At 42.7% G+C, this 21483-nt stretch overlaps 1 protein-coding gene and 1 long non-coding RNA gene across 3 annotated transcripts in view; both read left to right on the forward strand.

Moving 5' to 3' along the window:
- Positions 1-4492, forward strand: part of LOC306657510 — a 5411-nt gene extending 919 nt beyond the window's left edge. The window contains exons 1-3 of the long non-coding RNA XR_013762815.1: positions 1-928; positions 1429-1584; positions 4240-4492. The exon at positions 1-928 is cut by the window's left edge and continues 919 nt beyond it. This is a non-coding gene — a long non-coding RNA (uncharacterized lncRNA). The remainder of the gene's footprint in view (positions 929-1428; positions 1585-4239) is intronic.
- Positions 4493-13646: 9154 nt separating this feature from the next.
- Positions 13647-20009, forward strand: AURKB (aurora kinase B). 2 transcript variants are annotated; one of them, XM_079135315.1, is made up of 9 exons: positions 13647-13720; positions 14009-14104; positions 15802-15904; positions 16011-16062; positions 16202-16393; positions 16659-16797; positions 16905-17053; positions 17732-17906; positions 18068-20009. In XM_079135315.1, the coding sequence occupies exons 2-9, from the start codon at positions 14057-14059 to the stop codon at positions 18239-18241; spliced, it is 1032 nt and encodes a 343-aa protein (XP_078991441.1). In that variant the 5' UTR covers positions 13647-13720; positions 14009-14056; the 3' UTR covers positions 18242-20009. The 2 variants fall into 2 exon arrangements, with proteins under 2 accessions (XP_078991441.1, XP_078991442.1); XM_079135316.1 differs by lacking the exon at positions 13647-13720 and adding an exon at positions 14701-14846.
- Positions 20010-21483: the final 1474 nt, after the last annotated feature.

The raw sequence follows: 21483 nt of genomic DNA on the forward strand, positions 1-21483 counted from the left end.
AGATTGAGGCTCACTGAGCCCCCCAATTGACACTTCGAGGCCTCAAATCTAAGCCTACTGGTCTTGGATCACACTCATGAGTTACTTTCTTTAGAGCTCTTTACCTTCTGGAAGTCTTAGGCCACAGGTAGGAAGGAGGGTCTCCTGGGCTATCCTAGGAGAGCCATTGCTAGGTCAGAGGCTAAGGGGTAACCTGATCCTATAGGCTGGAAGTCCTGGGACTAGTTCTGGCAAGGGTGTCCAGGGAAGTTTTGGTTACAAGACCTGGTATACAGAGTTGGTATATTTCCAACTCTGGAGGTTGGAAACCCAGACCCGCCCACCACACCAGCTCTATAACACCTCTTCGGTCGGTTTTCTTGGCCCCAGGAATCATTGCCTTTGTCACCTGGGCACTGTCATGCATGTAGGGACACTGGGCTATTGCCCTAGTCCAGGGCATATCCTGCTGGTCACCGCAGTAAGTTACACAAAATGCAGGAACCGCAAGTGAGGCTGGTGTTCTCTTAGGTACTTGACGACTCATTAACTGTCCCCAACCCATCCCGAAATCAGGCTTGTCCCCAAAGCTCTACTATGGGGAGCTGGGCCCAAGGACTGCGGGCGGAGGTGGGAAGGATGGGAAACCCAGATTCAGTGATGGCACGGGGTCGGTGACCACCAGGAGCGGGAGCAGTGTTCCAGGCTGTACTGGAAAGCAACTCCGGTTGGAGGCAAAGACCACTCCCTCCCACTTCCTCGACGCTATTTCCTGGGAGGAGTCGAGACTCTCGGGCCAGCAGCCAAAAGATTTCTCAAACCGTGTCCTGGAGTACTCCTTTGGGGAGAATGGTTCCTGACAGCACGCCTGCGTGTCTCAGCTGTGGATGGTGTCCCCGGGACTGCAGCAAGTGTGATACGACCTCTAAGGGCGGTCGCGGGGACTCTTGTGCGTCGGCTCGTTGGTCTAGGGGTATGATTCTCGCTTCGGGTGCGAGAGGTCCCGGGTTCAAATCCCGGACGAGCCCACTCTTTTTGCTGACCTTAAGCACAAAATGTTGTTAGTAAGATGGAAAACTGAACTGGAAAGTGACCCGTGTCGACTTGAGTACGGTGAGTTTTTTGTTCTGAGTGAAAACCCGGTAGCAGGAAGAAACTTGGTGCACAGTTCCGACGCATGCCAGGGAGAGCGAAGATGCGTCCAGACTTAGAACCAAACTTTCTGCTTGCTCCCCGTTTTACAGTTTGTTGCTTCGCCTCGGTCACTAGAGCCTTGTTTCAATTTGAATGATGCCCATTAACCTCCACTTGTGAATGACAGTTGGAGGAAGGGAATGGGAGCAATTCGGGGTGGGCTTGGATCGCCAGGATCTCTCAGAACTGGGATCTCTGTAGCTTTAGAGACCGCCTTTCTCTTTCGGTCACTCCTACTCCTTTCTGCCTTTATAGGGACTCGCGTTCAGTTGCATAGATTTATGATTAGCAGGGCTGGGAAAAACAACCTTCCCAAAACTCCACAATAAGCACTCCGAGCACCTTTGCGATCCCAGATCAAGGATACGGAAAGGTGTTTACGTAGCTCACTCCTCGTTAGTATAGTGGTGAGTATCCCCGCCTGTCACGCGGGAGACCGGGGTTCGATTCCCCGACGGGGAGAAGCTGTGGTTCCTTTTCACTTTTATTCCGTCTTACACTTTTACATCCACTAAATCCCTCATTTGGAAAAATTCCGTCTGTGCCCGAAGAATAAGACCCAGAGCAGAAGACGAAGTTTGCCCTGACTATCCAGCACACATTTTAAGTGCCAGTTTGCATTTTACTTCAAGTAACTTGCAATTTAAACGTGCGGCTACATTAGCCATTATTCTCTCTGCTCATGCGTCTATGTGCAATAGACGTATTCGTTGATGAGGACTTAGAAAACACAGATGGGCAAACAGCATAAAACAGCTCACGGAACCCCTCAGCTTGCTTTCTACTTAACACAATTCCAATCGTATCTTGTAGCCGAGCGGAGCGGCTTGGTTACCCAGCCGCGGTGAGCCGCCCCGAGCTGAGCCGCTCGGCGCCAGCTGCCGAAGCTGGGTTTGGTTCTCTTTCCTTTCCTGCGTCTGTATCTGTGCGTTGGTATCGTGATCCTCAGTCTCCAATCCCAAGGTGGCATAGCTGTAGGGTCTTCTCTCTGGGAGTGAGCGAGCAAGGCGATGCGGCTGGAGTCCCAGGCCTAGGATAGTGTGCCTCAAGGCCAATCCTCAATACGCTATACACAGAGAAACAAGGAGAAGGAATGGTAAAGATAAATAAATTTAAAAAAAAAAAAAAAAAAAATTGCGTTGGCCGGGAATCGAACCCGGGTCAACTGCTTGGAAGGCAGCTATGCTCACCACTATACCACCAACGCACACGAGAGCGATTCGTTTTAGGAGTTACTTAAGGTCTACATTCATCCATCTGAAAGACCCGTTAAGAGCTGGAAATGGTAGAGCCGACTCAGGAGGGCGATCAGGTACGTGGCACTGGGTTCTGATCACTGCTGATGCGCACCTTCTCCCGCGCGACAAGGTGGATTATGTCCAGTGTATAGAATTACAGATAAGGAAACCAAAACCCAGAGAAGCTAATTAAAAGGATTTTGTGAGTCAGCGGCAGGCGGGGATTAAGTGTAAAATATCTTCAAGGAGGGCAGAACTACCCTGATACGGTCATGAGAGGAATTCCAGACAAAAAATCTCAAACACATAGATACCGCTTCTTTGGTGAGTGAATTCAATGTATTCCAAGGTTAAAGAACTGGACCTTAAGTCCTATGCACTTGCGCACGATTTATCTCTTTTGGACATTTACACAAAGTGAATTTGATTGCCTTGCCCGTGCGCGCTTATCTTGACCCAGGGACCCTAAGAAAGCTGAATAGATTAAAATTTCGGGGCGGGGGGCAGAGTTAAAGAATAAAGCTCCGCCTCTCATTGCTGACGATAAGTCTGTTCACGACACGGCACGAAAGCCAGGCTCCGGGAGGCCTCGTGGCGCAACGGTAGCGCGTCTGACTCCAGATCAGAAGGTTGCGTGTTCAAATCACGTCGGGGTCAGTAACTGTACTTTTCCAAGTTAAAGAAAAAAACCCCAATCATCATAATAAGTAAAAAAAAAAAAAAAAAAAAAATACGTTTTTTCTGTTACTTTTTTCCTAAAGTGCATGAGTATCTCCTAAAAGCAAATTTGGGCACTATAATTTCATTTTACTGTTCCTATCAAATCGACCAACCAAAATAGTCATAATTATAATTTCATAGATAATTTAGGTATCCTAACAGAAATTATTCACCAAAAGTCCCAGCTTCTTGTTCAGAAAATTTATTTGTGGCAATAAATGCTCTTTATTGGAATGGGTACAAACAACTAATCGTTTTTAAAATAGTAGTCATTTTTTGATCACTATCCTAAAACACTATTTTAATTTTTGGCAATTTCACTTCTTTTGCTAGTTATGTCCCTAATCCTGTACTCCATTGTTGTCGCTGGTCATCGTAATAGAAATATGATTCTATAGACCTTATAATTTTAATGAGTACCTAAAATTTGATGACAATTGTGTGAATTATTAATCAATTCTCCTAAATTTTGGTATTTTGGCTATCTAATTATTTGCAGATTTTTTTCTTCCTATTTAAAAATGTTGCCAGGAGCATCATTGTACTTTTTTGTTCGTCTGTTTTTGTTTTGTTTCTACTGAATTAGTTCTGTGACCAATTCCTGGAACTTTAGTCTCCAGCTGAAGGTTTGCCTTAGTGGTTCTAGCTGTCCTGCTAACTGTCATGCAGAACCGACCCTTCTTTTTTTCTTTTTCACTAACTTAAAATGAGTTCAATCATCTCCGATTAACTTGAGGTAGAGCACAGGAATGTTAAACAAATATTATGTATTTCTCTAGCAGTCACTAGATGCCAGGGAACACAGGCCCTTTTTTTTTTTTTTTTTTTTTTTTTTTTTTTGCTGATTTTTGTATATTGAAAAAAATACAGAGAAATCCAAGCCCGCCACATTCCCACCCCGCCTCGCCCTCAACACATACATAGGCTTTTTATTTCCCAGTGGGAAATTTCTTGACCTATCTTTCCTCGAATAAATATGCCTTTCTAACTGTGACGGACTTGAGTTATGTATTTGACCCTCAACACTGTCCACAAGGCTGTCGCCGCCTACACTAGAACCTATGCCGTGCTTTTTTCTCGCTGGCCCTTGCCCTGCCTTCTTCCAGAGTGGTCACTGTCAGTCGGGACGAAAGCAGAGGGAAACTGTTGACCTCCCCCTGTTGCAGAAATGAAGACCTGCTGATGACAGCAACGCCAGGTGGAGCCGAGGAACTCTGGCGACCTAAGGCGGAGAGAGTATGAAGCTGGCCGCAGCACTGTTCTGCTCCGCTCACTGGCAGCCCAAATCTGAGCACAGGCATTATGTTAATAAGAAGATGCAAAAATTATAATTTTTTCTTTTCTTTTTTTTAATTAAAATCTTTTTTCATTTTACAGACTGCATTTTGATTCATTGTACACAAATGGGGTACAAGTTTTCATTTCTGTGGTTGTACACAATATAGATTCACACCATTCGTGTGCATAGAGTAATTATGTCTCTCTCATTCTACTTTCTGTCCCCCACCCCCTCCCACCTCATTTTCTTCTACACCACCCACAAAAGTGGTAATTTTTTAACTCTATCTTTCTGCCCACATTAATTACTACACACACACACACACACACACACGGTGGGGGGAATATTCATAAAAATATTCATAATAAAGAGGAAAGACACTTATTAGTCCTTACTACTCTAACTGGTTACCTGGTAGTAACTGATATTTGTAACCACTGTAATTTTCCCACTATCCCTCCCTTTGCTCCAGCAAACAAGAAAGCTAGTTGTAGTGGGTTTTGTTGTTGTGGGAGAGAATCTCTCCATATTGCCAAGCTGGCCTCAAACATAAGATCCTCCTGCCGCAGTCTCCTGAGTTGCTGGTATTACAAGTGTGGGTCAACGTACCAGGCTGGACAGACACAACTCTACCCATAACAACAGTAGAGGAAGATTGCAGAATAAATACATATAGACCTAGTTTTTGACATTTTAAACTGGGGCTTCACCTGTAGGTCTTTTATTCAAATTTAAAAAAAAAAAAAAAAAAACTTTCCAGGGATTTATTTATTTAATTTTTTCGGCAATGGGGATTGAATTCAGGGGCACTCAACTACTGAACCCCCCACATACCCAGTCCTATTTTGTATTTTAATTTAGGATCTCACTGAGTTGCTTAGCCCCTTGCTTTTGCTGAGGTTGGCTTGTGAACTCGCCATCCTCCTGCCTCAGCCTCCCAAGCAGTCTCCCAAGCCATGGGGATTATAGGCGTGCTCTACCTCGCCGGGTTTTCGGGGATCATTTCTATAGTTAATTACTGGAGAAGTTTGTCATGTGAAGGTATAGAGCGCCAGAAACCACGAGGAAGAGATGCAGGTTCTCTACTAAGAATGAAGTGGACTCTTGAAAAAACTACATTTTGCCATTGAGGAGGATTCTTTCCTCTTCAGGGGAGTACCAAGGAGAGAATGTAGTCTAGGGAATGGGGCAGAAGAAAATACAGTAAAACCTAAAGATTTGACTAATCCAATAGTACACAGGTACTTTTAAAGAGTTTTATTTTGCCACGTGTGGCGCATGCCTGAAACCCAGAGCAGTGGCTCCGGACGCTGAGGCAGGGGAATCACAAGTTCAAAGGCAACCTCAGGAATTTAGGGAAGCCCTAAGCAACTCAATAAGACCCTGCCTCTAAACAAAATGTAAAAAGGGGTTGAGGATGTGGCTCAGTGGTTAAGCGCCCTTGAGTTCAATACTTGGTACCAGAAGAAAAAAACATTTTTTTTGGTTTAAGTTTTGTTTTGCTTTTGATACCAGGGATTGAACCCAGGGGCATTTAATGAGTGACATCCCCAGCCCTTTTTATGTTTTATTTTGAGACAGGGTCTCACTAAATTGCTGATGCTGGCTTTGAATTTGTGATCCTCCTACCTCGGTCTCCCCAGTTGCTGGGATTACAGGCATGCGCCCCATGCCTGGTCTAAAGAGTATTGATATTTAAGTCTCCTGCAATTTAATACTCACATGCCCTAGACATGTAATACATTTCATGTGTTATTTTTCCTGTTTTTTTTTAAAGTTTATAATTTTAATAGCAAAATATGTTTAACATAAAATTTATCATTTTAATTATGACTAAATAATGTTGAAGAAAAGAAGTCAGACACACAATATACGTCTGATTCCATTTGCATAAAGTACAAAGCAAATAAAATTTGCATATGGGCTTAGAAGTCAGGGTATGATTACTTTTTTTTTAGTAGTAGTACTGCATATTGATTCAGGGACTTTCTACCACTGAGCTACACTCCCAGCCCTTTTTGTTTTATGTTGAGACAGGGTCTTCCTAATTTGCTGAGGCTGGTCTGAAACTTGGATCCTCCTGCATCAGCCTCCAGAATTGCTAGGATTCCAGGTGTACACCTCCACACCCTGATAGGATATGATTACTTTTGGAAAAGTAGGTAGTAGGAAGGAAAGGAGAATGAGGGGAACTTCTGAGGCCTTCTGAGCTAGAAATGTTCTGTTTCTTTATCTGTGTGTTGTTTACATAGACTTGTTCATTTTGTGAAAATTAATGCAACTCTATTTCCTGTATGAATGTTACAGTAAAAATTTAAAAAGTTCACTGAGGCATAGTGTAGAGGCTTGCAGTTTAGTCACCTGGGGAGGGGCACCTTCTGGTTGATTAATTCATCCCGGGATGATGCATAAATGGCCCATGTTCTGGACCTGGACATGGTCTCAGTTCTCAGTCATCATGGCTGGAACTTGTTTGGTCCAGGCCTGTAGGTTGCACCAAAGACAAACACTTGGGCTATTATAGCCAAGAGCAAACTAAGATAGTGATGTCTTTTGAAACAGGGGTGCTCAAGTGAGTCTGGATGGGACAGGGGTGCCCCATTAATTCCACAGCATTGCCTCAGGTTAATCTTGACAAGGAAAACTTAGTGGAAAGACCTGGGGGCATTGTGAGTCTGCCTTTCATTTATGGAAGGGGTTTGTCGGTTGATGAAAATTCATATCTTCACATTTTTTGTTGAAATAGTATCAAAAATAAAAGAAACTTGCTGGGCATGGTGATGCACGCCTATAATCCCAGTGGCTGGGGAGACTGAGGCAGGAGGATTGCAAGTTCAAAGCCAGCCTTAGCAATTTAGTGAGACACTGTATCAAATTAAAAAATAAAAAGGGCTATGGATGTGGGGATGTGGTTCAGTGGCTAAGCACCCCTGGATTCAATCCCTGGCCCCAAAACAAATAAACAGAAAAAAAAAAGGAAAGAAAGAAAGTAAAGAAAAAAATGAAAGAGGGGGAAAGGGAAGGAGCTGCCAACCACAGTGACACACACCTATAGTCGCAGCTACTCAGGAGATTACGGTGGAAGGATTGCATGAGCCTGGCCAACATAGAGAGACCCTGTCTTTTTTTTTTTTTTTTTAATACTTTTTAAAATGTCTATAGACCTTTATATATATATATGTATAATATATATTATATATAAATATATATAATATAAATAATATAATATATAATATATTATATCATTAATATATAATATAAATATATATAATATATAATACATATATTATATATAAATATATAATATATATATATATTTAAATAGGTGCTGAGAATCAAACCATTGCCTCACCCATGTTGGCAAGCGCTCTACCACTGAGCCCCAGCCCCAGCCCCAGCCCCAGCCCCAGCCCCAGCCCCAACTGTCTTTGTAACAAAGAAACTGACATCCTGGCCTTCCAAACATTGTAGTAACCTAGACATCCTGCCTTGTCCTTTGGAACACAAAACAGTGCTGTCCCTTCCTAATCATGTGAAAGATCAGCCCCTGACAGAATAATAATGACATTCCTCCTCATGACAATCTTTCATTGCTTCTTGGTCAGCATAATCCAAACATCTAACATGACTCAAGAGATGAAAAATTAAGACAGGAAAAAAGCTACACTCAGAGGGAATTGCTAATTTATCATTAGCAATTGGTGAAGTTTTTTAAAGAACAAAATGGTAAGGACACAATAAAATTTTTACAGAGGAATGGATTTCAAGTGTTCCCAACCAAGGAGAACAAAACACAATTTTTTGCTGGGGGTGGTATTGGGAATTGAACTCAGGGGCATTTGCCCACTGTGCTACATTCTCAGGCCTATTTTGTATTTTATTTAGAGACAGGGTCTCACTGAGTTGCTTAGTACCTCACTTTTGCTGAGGCTGGCTTTGAACTTTCCTTCCTGCCTCAGCTGCCTCAGCTTCTGGGATTACAGGTGTTAAACATCCTGCCCACCCAGAACACAATTTTGAACAGAATTGCATTTATTGCTGTGGTTATAGATGGGTGTATATTCAAAGTGTGGTCCACAAACTGGTGCCACCTTGTGGACTTTTTTCTTTTTCTTTCTTTCTTTTTCTTTTTTTTACTTTCCTGATCCAAGACAAGTATAGAGTTTAAAAGTAAGCATTTAGAAACTCTTATAGCATTTGTCAGAGCACTTTTATATGTGTCAATTATAACATAAAAAGTGGGCTTGCAATTTTTATGTTGTTTCAGATTTAACATTCTGAGGCACACATTTATGAAAATATTGATTTGTGAGAAACTTAAAATAATCAAGACTGGTCCTTCTCCACAAATCATTTGAGAAACACTGAGGGTAGATAACAAATTTTATTCACTGATTTGAGCAGACAGGTGGGAAATCTGATAGTTTTACTTTTTATGAAAGATGCAAATCCCAATCTTTTAAAATTTTTTTTTCCTGTAGTTGTAGATGGACAAATAAATAAATTTATTTATTTTTTTATGTGGTGCTGAGGATCGAACCCAGCGCCTCACATGTGCTAGGCAAGCACTCTATTGCTGAGCTACAACCTCAGCCAATCTTATGCTGGCCCACAAATACTCCTGAAAGGACCCAAACTGTTCTGATATAATGTGCAGGTAGGAATTTAAAGATTGCAGGGGTTAGAGATACTGTATTGGATCTATCAGGCATACTTCACCTATACAATCTGTCCCCTGACAGGTTCAAGAAAAGTCTTCCTAACTTAGGTCATGAGGAATAAAGTATACTGCAAATAATAGAACTTTTATAAAAATTGCTTCCTTTGCTGGTCTCTCTATGCCTAATGTGTTGGTAAAAGTGTTGCAATAGAAATGGAGTCCCTGATCTTGGGAAGTGAAGTTGGGCTGATCCTAAGTAAAAAGGAGTGTACCTCAAGTAGCAAAATGGCTTTTTGCAAATGGCAGCATGGTGACCTTGATCATCAAATCTTTGGAAATGCCTCATGATACACAGGTCTCCAACTTTCCAAATTACTCTTGGGCTCCCTAGAACAAACTTGTAGGCAATTGCGGGAGACACTTATTTCTACCAGCTTCCCCTTGCTGCTTTTGTAACCTAAAGCTCCTTGTCCCCAATGCCAATTCATGCCAATTTAATAATGACACAGTTTCGAGAAAAAGGAAAAAGTTTTATTGCTTTGCTAACAAAGGGGAAACACAGAGAATTCTTATCCCTGATGCTGTGATTCTGCCCACCAGGGAAAACAGAGGGCTTTTAAAGAAGTTATTCAAAGGCTGTATTCCAGGTGTGCCCTGACAGGAGATCCCAGGTGTGCCCTGAAAGTGTGTTAAAATTCACTTCTTAGGTCCACTAGCAGCTATCTCCTTCCTGTGGTGGGAGTGTTCAAGGACAATTAACTAGGGGAAGAAAAGATAACCCTGTCTCCCTAATTTTGTTGGAGAGGGAAGGAGAGAGAGAGAAGAACATGTCCTTTTAAAAATAAGCCTCATCATCACACTACCAGACCTTAAACTATACTACAGAGCAATAGTAATAAAAAAGGCATGGTATTGGCACCACAACAGACATGAAGACCAATGGTACAAAACAGAAGACACAGAGAAAAACCCACATAAATGCAGTTATCTCATACTAGGCAAAGGTGCCAAAAATATACATTGGAGAAAAGCCTACTCAACTGATGGTGCTGGGAAAACTGGAAGCCCATATGTAACAAAATGAAATTAAACCTCTATCTCTCACCCTGCATGAAAATCAACTCAAAGTGGATCAAAGACTTCGGCACTAGAACAGAGACCCTGTGCCTAATAGAAGAAAAAGTAGGCCCAAATCTCCACCATGTTGGCTTAGGACCTGACTTCCTTAACAAGACTCCTAAAGCATAAGAAGTAAAATTAAGAATCAATAAATGGAATGCATTCAAACTAAAGAGCTTCTCAGTAAAGGAAATAATAATGTGAAGAGAGAGCCTACAGAATAGGAAAAAATCTTTACCACATGCACCTCAGACAGAACATTAATCTCCAGGATATATAAAGAACTCCAAAAACTTAACACCAAAAAAAAAATCAATAAATGGGCAAAGAAACTGAACAGACACTTTACAGAAGAAGAAATACAATCGATCAACAAACATGAAAAAATGCTCATCATCTCTTGCAGTTAGAGAAATACAAATCAAAACTGCTCTAAGATTTCATCTCACTCCAGTCAGAATGGCAATTATCAAAAATACAAGCAATAATAAGTGTTAGTGAGGATGTGGAGGAAAAGGTACACTCATACATTGTTGGTGGGACTGCAGGTTGGTGCAACCACTTTGGAAGCAATATGGAGATTCCTAAGAAAACTTGGAATGGAACCACTATTTAACCCAACTATCCCACTCCTCAATTTTTACCCAAAGTACTTAAAATCAGTATATTACAGTGACACAGCCACATCAATATTTATAGCAGCTCAATTCACAATAGCAAAACTATGGAACCAACCTAGATGCCCTTCAACAGATGAATGGATAAAGAAAATGTGGTATATATACACAATGGAATATTACTCAGCCTTAAAAAAGAATGAAATTATGGCATTTGCAGGTAAATGGATGGAACTACAGACTATCATGCTATGTGAAATAAGCCAGTCCCCCAAAAAACAAAGGCAGAATGTTTTCTCTGATAAGTGGATGCTGATCCATAGTGGGGAGTGGGCAGGGAAGAATGAAGGAACTTTGGATTGTGCAGAGGGGAGTGAGGTGAGGGGTGAGATGGTGGGGATGGGAAGGGTGGTAGAATGAGACAGACAATATTACCCTATATAATGTATGAAAAAAAATTTTTTAATTAAAAAGAAAAATCCTTTCTGGGGGAGGAAAAAAAAAAGAAGGGGTGAACTTCCTTCTATAATAGTTATGCTTTTGATGTTTAATGTTCTGTGTAAGAATGCATACAAACTTCTGGCGGTATAGCTATGTTTATGTCATTAATTGTGGTGATAGTTTCACAGGTGTATGTTTACCTCCAAACTCATCAGGTTGTTTTTTTTGTTGTTTTGTTTTGTTTTTCATTTTTGTGGTGTTGCTGGGGATTCAACCCAGGGCCTTGTGCATACAAGGCAAGCACCCTATGGACTGAGTTATATCTCCAACCCTCATCAAGTTTTAATGTTTGTATATCGAACATACCTCAATAAAGTTGTTAATGCACACACAGACACACAGAAAAATAACCTTCAGAGCAAGGAGGGCTATATTCAAAAAGTAAAGTGGACCACTGTTACACTTTCACTCTAGCTGCTGGGAGAGATGCTGACTTTACCAGGTGTCTTTCAGAAGTCCTGTAACACAGTTCTTTTTTTTTTTTTTTTGCGGCGCTGGGGATTTGAACCCAGGGTCTTGTGCTTGTACCAACCGAGCTATATCCCCAGCCCCTGTGAAACAGTTCTGACCAACATGGAATATATTGGGTGCTTCTTGGAACGTGATTTTCAAAATAAAAGGAACAGCCAGACATGGTGGCACAGGCCTGGCAATTTGAGAGGCCAGGCAGGAGGATGGCGAGTTCAAGGTCAACCTCAGCAATTCAGTTAGATCCTAAGCAGTTTAGTGAGACACTGTCCCAAAATAAGAAATAGAAAGGGCTGGGATGTAGCTCTGTGAGAAAGCCCTGGGTTCAATTCCCAGCACCAAAAAGTAAAGGAAAAGAAAAGAAACAGGTAGTTGGCAGTCATCTTGCAATCATAAGGGAGAACTCTGAGTACAAAAGACCAATCCAGATCTCTAACCTTGTTCATACTACAGATACACAGCATACATAACTACACTATTACAGAAAGGGGAAGCAGGTGGTTTCCCCAGAAGGGGAAAGAAATAGGGAAGGGTGCTAGACAGGACATACAAATACACACCAGGTATTATTTTGCAGAAGGTCCTGATTATTTTTAATTTTTTTAGTTGTAGATGGACACAATATCTTTATTCTATTTATTCATTTTATGTGGTGCTGAGGATCAAACCCAGCACCTCACACGTGGGAGGCAAGCACTCTACCACTGAGCCATGATCCGAGGCCCTTATTTATTTATTTTTGTAGTGGGGTTTGAACCCAGGGGTATTGTATCACTGAGCCACACCTTCAGCCCTTTTTATTTTGAGGTAGTATCTCACTAAATTGCTTAGGGCCCTGCTAAATTGTTGAAGCTGGCCTTGAGCTTGCAGTCCTCCTACCTCAGCCTCCAGAGTCACTGGAATTACAGGCATGAACCACCCAGCCAGGCCTGCGTTTTAATTTAACCCGCTAGGGAAATGTGAGGGTTAGAAAAGGGTGGGGAGCAGAGAAAAAAGGAGTGTGGCAAGAAGGAATAAAAAAGGAGAGTAGCTCCAAACAACATGCCAGCTATCTGAGGACCAAAGAGAAAGGTCCACCGGTGGAAAATTCCTCCTAGGAACATGAAGGACTTACGAGATCAAAATAGCAATGGCATTAAAATTAAAAAAAAAAAAAAAAAAAAAAAAAAAGCCACGCAAATGGACAGTGTAACAGAATAGAGAGCCCAGAAATAGAGTCAAGAACAGTTGGTATTCAATATTCATAGGTTCTGCATCCAGGATTCAACCAATTGTGGTTCCAAAAGAAAATTATGTACAGACTTTTTGCATCATAGTTCCCTAACCAATACAGTATTACAACTTTTGTCATAGCATTTACATCGTATTCCATATCTTAAGTAATCTAGAGATGGTTTAACCTAGACTTCAGAATGTGTAGGTTCTATGCAAATATTACGCCATTTTATATAAGGGTCTTGAGTGTCTAGGCAGTGGGATCCTTGAACCAATCACCCACAAATAACTAAAGATGACAATATATACAATGATTTTATTAAGGGCCGCATTGAAAACTTGGGAACAGGGTAGTTTGCTTTTAAAAATGGTGTGGGCATAATGACTCTCACCATCTGATAGAAAACAAAGACCCTAGTTCACACAGATAAGTTCCGATCGTATTAAATATTTTAAAATTTTTTTAAATTTTTAAAAGAAACAAAACGATTTGGGGGGCGGTCCTCAGGAAACTTGACTAAGCCCGAACGGAGCTCGCGGTAGCTCACTCATTGGTTGCCCACGCCTACGTCACGGGACGGACATAGCCAATAAGAGTTGGGCATGTACGGCGAGCTCGGCCAATGGGGCCGGAGCGGGAGATTTTAAAAGTGCCTCAGCAAAGCTACGACCAGGCAGATTCACTAGTGTTTGCGGACGACTGGGATAGTAGCTGTGCTACGGCCTCTGGGTGAGCTGCTTTCCTTTTGCTGGTCTGGAGCTGGGGGAGGGCAGGCAATCAGGCAGATCGGGCGGTCCGTTGGGGGCCCGCGCGTACTCCGCCTGGCTGCTGAGCGTTCAAGGATAAAGCGAGGGTCCTGAAAGTGGGTGGGACAGACAGCAGGGCGGAGGCGGTGAGAGCAGCGCCCATATGCTATCGGACCATGACCAACAGGCAGACCTCCCTTCCACCGGTCCAGGCTAGCATTTCCGGTTAGATCGATCCAACCTCTCTCACTCTTTTCTCTGCTTTTCACAGCTCTGTTTCCCTTCTCCGCCCAGCTCTCCTCCCATTTTCTCTGTAAGGATGGCCCAGAAGGAGAATGCCTACCTCTGGCCCTATGGCCGACAGACGGTAAGGCCCTTCCCACCCCGGGATAGGAGTGTTCCTACCTTGGAGAGTTAAGGTTCTGCCGAGGACAATCCTCTAAGCACTTTTCTTCCCGTTACGCTCCTACCCATGGGCCTCAAGAATTTGCTGCAGAACCTGGTCTGGTTACTTGCAGCCAAATCCTGTCAAATACTGTCAGCTTCAATAGTGACTCCCAGCCTTAAGGATTTCTGCAGGACTTTGCCTACAGACAAATTATATCTGGGCCTGAATAGGCAAGGTCTGGTCTTCAGGCCATAATTCCTAACCCTTATCCTGAAGAAATAAACTGGGCACAGAATTGACTCTGGAAGAACATAGATAAAGTTACTGTTTAAAATGTCCAGGACAGTTTAAAATTAATCCTTTGGAAGTTATTTTCAATGGTTGAGATTGAAACCAGGGCCTCAGTTTATGCTAGGAAAACGCCTACCACTAAACTACACCCCCAGCCCTTGAATTTACTTTAATGACTGGTATGAAGTAAGGGTCCAAATAGATTTATTTTCCAGTTATCCAAACATCTTTCATTGAAGAGCCTACCCTCTGATTTTTTTTGTTTTTGTCTTTGTGGTACCAAGAATGGAACCCAGGAGTCCTTTACCACTGAGCTACTTCCCCAGCTTTTTTAATTTTATTTTGAGACTGACGGTCTCACTAACTTGCTGAGGCTGGCCTTGAACTTGTGATCCTACAGGCATAGCCTCCCAAGTCACTGGAATTAGAGGTGTGTATACATCCAAATCCTGCTTACTCTTTGATTTGAAATACCACCTTTATCATATATATTAAATTCCCACATAGATATGAGACTAGACTATGTTTGTACTATATTTTGTTCAGCTTGGTTATTTGTCAATCTATACTAATATCACTGGGAACAGACTCTTAGAGGCAGTGGGGGCTTTCTTCTCTTGGCTGAAGAAGGAAAGAGTCCTGCACAGACTTTGCTCCCTGTAGACCTTGAGCATCCTAGAGAGTCCTTGTGTTCCCCTACCACCTGCACATTCCCTCATGGAACACAAAGTAAGGCTCACAAGAGTGGAGTCTGAAAGAGAAATCATTGTCACTTTTGCCTTCGTCACTCCCAAAAGAAAGTGTGTCTCTAATCTGAATAGTTAAGAGTGAAGAAGTGGTCCAAGGCCATGAGAGTAGACCATGGTGTCCTTAAAGCCTGTTGTAAAGAACTACATACTGGTGTTTGCCACAACATTCACGTCTTCAAGGAACTTATTCAAACCTTAATAGTCTGATCTTTTTAAAGGACTTTGAGAATGCCTCTGTGTTAAATTTATTGAATTGTGGATATTCATTGACCTAGCCCTCTGCTGTCCCCTGGGATTGGAGGCTGGGTGAATGAGTGTGTACTATGGACAGGACTATACAGGTTGGACAGTTTCATGCTTGAGAAGGTGGTGTGGACGAAAATCAAAGAGGTGAAATGTTAGAGTAAGTCCTTTGCCCTCCATCTTAGACTGTTTATTAGCAACCCATTTTAATGTGCAGCAATGAGTAGAATCTTGAGACTGTGGAGCCAGATTATAGTTATCAGTGTTTTTCTTTGAACTAGGGATGGACAGGTGGGTGGCTCTTTAGCAAATAGCTGAAATGCTGCCTGCAGCACATTCCAGCCTGGTCTCCAGGACAAAGGCACCCTCAGAGGTACCCCTGTTCCTTTTCAGTCTCAATCAGGCTTGAACACCCTGCCCCAGAGGGTCCTCCGAAAGGAGCCTGCTACTCCATCTGCACTTGTCCTCATGAGTCGCCCCAATGGCCAGCCCACAGGTAACTAGAAAAGGGGAAAGAAGATTGACCAGAGGGGCTGAAATCTGGGAGGGTGTAGGGATGAGACTATGAAAGGAGGGCCTCAACTTACCTGCTCTCTCCGTAGCTGCCCCTGGCCAGAAGACAGGAGAAAACAGCAGTGGGGCACCCAACTCCAGGTAAGTACTCAAGCCTGGGGGTGGAGAGTGGGATGGGATAGTGAAGAGGCAAGAGATGGGGTTAAGGGAGGGAGGGAAAGCATACATCTTAGAGGGTGGACAAGAGAGCGCTGAGCTGCCTGCTCCCACTTTCTAATAGGCAGCCTCTCACAATCAACGATTTTGAGATTGGGCGTCCTCTGGGCAAAGGCAAATTTGGAAATGTGTACCTGGCTCGAGAGAAGAAAAGTCATTTCATTGTGGCACTCAAGGTCCTCTTCAAGTCTCAGATTGAGAAGGAAGGCGTGGAACACCAGCTGCGCAGGGAGATCGAGATCCAGGCCCACCTGCAGTATGTTCCCACCTCAGAGCCTAACCCCATTTGTGCCCTCACCCACAACTCCTGGATCAATCATATCTTAACCAGACTGCTGTCTCTTAGCTGTGACCAGTGAACCCCCTGAGTTATCAGTATGAGCCAGCTATTCCAGCTCCCCCTACCTACACCTAACTCTTGTCCATGTGCGACCCTGGTTCAGCTCTGGTTCAATCTTGTCATCTTACTGGCTCCCTAATCCCAGGATGCAACCTGAGGCTTCCTCTGTCTGTTCCCTCAGGCATCCCAACATCTTGCGGCTCTACAACTATTTTTATGATCGGAGGAGGATCTACTTGATTCTGGAGTATGCCCCCCGGGGAGAGCTCTACAAGGAACTACAGAGGTGCCGCACTTTTGATGAGCAGAGAACAGCCACGGTCGGTCAGCCTGGGTGGGCACCTGGGACTCCAGCCCAGGTGTTTGGGGGCTGGAGATAATGCAGTTTGCAGCTTAAGGCCTGACTCCCTGTTGTTGGCCCTCTTAGATCATGGAGGAATTGGCGGATGCTCTGATGTACTGCCATGGGAAAAAAGTGATTCACAGAGATATAAAGCCAGAGAATCTGCTTTTAGGGCTCCAAGGCGAGCTGAAGATTGCAGACTTTGGCTGGTCTGTGCATGCCCCCTCTCTGAGGTATGGTGGCTGGGGCAGGGGTAGAGGGAGCCCTGGCATAAGGCTGCAGCATTCCACATAAAACTCCAAATCTTATTACCCAGAGACATTGGGATTTGTTCTCATGCAACAGACTCTCAAACTTTTTTTAGGGCCTTACAAATGCTAGGCAAGCACTCTACCACTGAGCTACATCTCTAGCCCTTTTTGTTTTTTATTTGGAGGCAGGGTCTTACTAAATTGCTCAAGGCCTTGCTAAATTGCCAAGTCTGGCCTTGAACTTGTCATCCTCCTGCCTTAGCCTCCTGAGTCACTGGGATTGCAGTCATGTGCCACCGTGCCTGACTATCCATGTCATTGTTACTGGTTTCTTGGTAACCTCAGTTATTTAGGTAGAACATACTTGGTGGGCATTAGAGATATCTCCAATGTTTCTTTCATTTCAAGGTGAGCATATATAATATCCTAATATATTATTAGGATATATCCCTCAGTGTGGCAGTTCCAGGCAGTGTGTAAACTGAACTCTGGTGCTTTGGTTTATATTATCACCCAACTCTACCCCAGTGTTGCTATCTGGTTTGACTGAAATACTTTCCTGGTGCATCTGGGGGTCATTTGGCTCCCTGCCATCAGGCAGCAAGGAGAAGAAAGGCTGTCTGACCTGTGGACTCTTGCCTACTTCCTTCATCCCCCCAGGAGGAAGACAATGTGTGGTACCCTGGACTACCTACCCCCAGAGATGATTGAGGGGCGCACACACAATGAGAAGGTAGATCTGTGGTGCATCGGGGTACTCTGCTACGAGCTGCTGGTGGGGAACCCACCCTTCGAGAGTGCCTCACACAATGAGACCTATCGGCGGATTGTCAAGGTGAGGGGTCTCCCGGGGCTGTGTTGGTTTTAGGGGTTGGGACTGGGAGTGGACAGAATGGATGTGCTGCCTGGGCTCTGTACAAGTCTCTGAATAGAGTGAGTGGTCAAGGAAATGTATCCATGGTGACAAACACCATTCTTCTTTCTCCACACTTGCAGGTGGACCTGAAGTTCCCTCCTTCTGTGCCCACAGGGGCCCAGGACCTCATCTGCAAGCTGCTCAAACATAACCCCTCTGAAAGGCTGCCCCTGGCCCAGGTCTCAGCTCACCCTTGGGTTCGGGCCCATTCACGGAGGGTGCTGCCTCCCTCTGCCCTTCATTCTGTCCCCTGATGGTCCCTGTCATTTACTTGGTTGTGTCTGTTTGTATGTCTGTGTATGTGCAAGTGGAGGTAGGGGTCCTGGACTGTTCCCTTATCTGTCTTCTACCTCCTTTTTATTTAATAAAGCCTATAGCTTTTTGTACTGATGAATGTAGAGGTTCTGGATAGAGGCTTTGCTATGGAGGAAGCTGTCTCTTAGGATAAGGAGTGGCCACCTATCCTGGGTGGTAGGGATCAACACTGCATAATTACTGCTGGTAACATTCCACCCTTTCAGCTTCCAGCCACCCACACACACCCATTTCTTTTCCCTACTCTTGACTCCCTCCCAGAACCTGGGTATGATTGGAGGACCTTAGCTCCCCACTGCTATACTTGATCACCAGCCATCTCTGCCTGCTTTCTGACTTCTAGTGTTTTCCTCTCCTGGCTCATTTCCTGCCTCATTGCCAACTTAGGAGTGAAATGAGCATGTCTGTAACCTAGAAGTTGTCATTTTTTGTGTGTTTTACTGTTCTGACTAGGATCTCATATAGGAGTGAATAGAAGCAGTATAAAGGTTCCACTGTTAAGTATTATGATTGCCATAGGTTTTTTTGTTGAAAGTGCTGGGGGTGAAACCCAGGACCTTGAGCCTGGTAGGCAAGTGCTCTATTGAGCTACATCCCTAGTCTTTGCCATAGGGTTTTATTTGTTTTGTTTTTGTTTTTTGAGACAAGGTCTGGCTCTGCTGTCCCAGCTGGCCTTAAACTCCTGGGCTCAAAAATCTTTGCTGCTCCAGGCTCCTAAGTAGCTGGGACTATAGGGCTCAACCCTGCCCAGTTCTTGTTTTAGGTTGTTGGAGTTTTTTTGTTTTTGTTTTTGGTACTGAGGATTGAACTCAGGGACTCTCAACCACTGAGCCACATCCCCAGCCCTATTTTGTATTTTATTTAGAAATCCGGTCTCAGTGAGTTGCTTAGCACCTCACTTTCACTGAGACTGACTCTAAACTTATGATCCTCCTGCCTCAGCCTCCAGAGCTGCTGGGATTACAGGCATGTGCCCAACTTTGTTTTAGATTTTTAATAGATAGTCCTTCATCAGGAAGGAAGGCCTAATCTATTCTAGTTTGCTGGGAATCTTTTCTTTAAAACATTTTTTCTGTATCATGAATCAGAGTTGACTTTCATCAGATGATTTTTCTGTATCTATTGATTTGTTTTTTTAATCAATATGATTAATGCATCAATCATTTTCTTATTTTTATTTTATCCTAATTATACATGCTATCTTAGATTCCTAGGATTGCTATTATAAATGACACAACTTGGTTTAAAACAATAGAAATTTATTATCTTCACAGTTCTGAAAGCCCTTGGCCTAAAATCAATGTGTCAGAAGTGTCCTGCTCCCTTTGTAGGCTCTAGAGAGAATTCTTCTTTGCCACTTTCAGCATCAGATGAATCCAGCATTTCTTCATAACTCCAGTCTCTCTCTCTATCTTTACCTGGCTATCCTTCCCCTCTCCTTCTGTCTCTCCTCTGTGCCTTATAAGAACACAAGTCATTTGATTTAGGGCCTGCCCAGATAATCCAAGGTGATTTCATCTTAAGATCTTTAATGACATCTCCTGAGACGTGTTTTCCCAAAAAAATGTCACATTTATAGGTTCCTGGGATTAGGATGTAGAAATAGCTTTATGGGACCACCATATAATTCGTTACACATGCTAATAGATTAGAACGATTGAATGATAGACTACATATTCTTTTTTTCTTTTTTTTTTTTAAAGATATCTTCCTATTTCTATCTCCTCAGAGACAACCAATTCCAAGTCTTTTCACTGTTTTGTTTTGTTTTGCTTTTGGTATTTACTATAGCCAGATGCTTCTCAATTTACTGGGGTTACAACCTGATAGAATCATCATAAGGTAAAAAAATTGTAAGCTGAAAAATGCCTTTAATTGCTAATCTATGGAACATCAATAGTGTGCCTAGCCTACCTCAAACTAAGAGGTAGGCTACCTCAAACTACTTAACTTTAGCCTACAGTTCAGTAAAATCCTCTGACACAGAACCTATTTTATAATAAAGTGTTAAATAATCCATAATTTGCTGAATGCTGAAAGTGACAAATAGTTGTTTGGAATACTTTGGCACCACCAAACAATTAAAAGTCAAGCCATTGTAAGACATCTATATTTCTAAATCACATGCTTCTGTTTCCAGTTTTAGACATTACCTATTATTTTCCCACTAAAAACTTTTGGTACTGGGAGTAGAGCTAAGTACAGGCCTTGGATTGAATCCCCAGCCCTGGGGAAAAAAAAAAAAAAAAAGATTTCGTTCTTTAATCCCACTACCACCCTACATGTGTACATTTTCTGTCCAACATCCTTCTGATGTAGTTACATCATAATTTTGGTTAGATGTATTCATTTGACAGTAGTTACTAAGTATATTCTACATTCTAGGCACTATTCTAGAGGCTAAGGGAGAAGCAATGAATAAAAGAAGAAATTGGGTATGGGACTCAGTGGTAGAGTGCTTGTCTAGCATGCACCAGGCCTTGGGTTCAAACCCCAGCAATGAAAAAACCAAGAATAACCCTATTTCCACAGAGCTTACATAGTTAAAGGGCCAATGCCCAATGTTTATGCCATGACTATAAGAAGTTGGCCAGGCTAACACAAGCAGCATTGTATTGTCTTCCTGTCTCGTACAACTTTGAACTGTCCTTGAAGTCAGTTGTCTTGTGTCATTTGCTCGGTATATGTATTACTAATCCATCTACAAAGTCTTACCCAGTCTAAGCACCTAAAACTATAAACATTCATCAAAATATTTCACTGTACCACACAGGCCTCAAATACTGTATATTTTGTTATTCAGTTCTCAACATTCTCTGCTGACCATTGCCATTTCCTCTGACTCAGGAATGTCTCAAAGGTGTTCCAGATATTCCAGATACATGGGATTGCCCCTGTATATGCTCTGTTCCCTTTCTCCTTTAACCTCTCTACCAAGTCCCTTTGGCAGATGCCCTATTCCTGCCACTCCTCATCTCCATGTACCCTGGGACTTGCTTCCCCAAGGCTTGGATTAGAGCCCAGGATTGTCTCATTAAATTCGTTTTAAATTTACATAAATTAAACAAGTGGATTTTCTTTATTTTATTTTATTTATTTATTTATTTTTGAATTTTCTTATAGGTGATGTGAATAAGGTAAATTCCACTTTTCCAAATACCCTAATATTAGAAACTAACAT

The sequence above is a fragment of the Sciurus vulgaris genome, assembly GCF_902686455.1.
Source record: "Sciurus vulgaris genome assembly, chromosome: 3".
NCBI lineage: Eukaryota > Metazoa > Chordata > Mammalia > Rodentia > Sciuridae > Sciurus > Sciurus vulgaris.

Coding starts and splice junctions, on each gene's coding strand:
- AURKB (XM_079135315.1), top strand. CDS start 14,057: ATGGCCCAGAAGGAGAATGCCTACCTCTGGCCCTATGGCCGACAGACG. Junction 16,798..16,904: donor ATGAGCAGAGAACAGCCACG/GTCGGTCAGCCT, acceptor TGGCCCTCTTAG/ATCATGGAGGAATTGGCGGA. Junction 17,054..17,731: donor GTGCATGCCCCCTCTCTGAG/GTATGGTGGCTG, acceptor TCATCCCCCCAG/GAGGAAGACAATGTGTGGTA.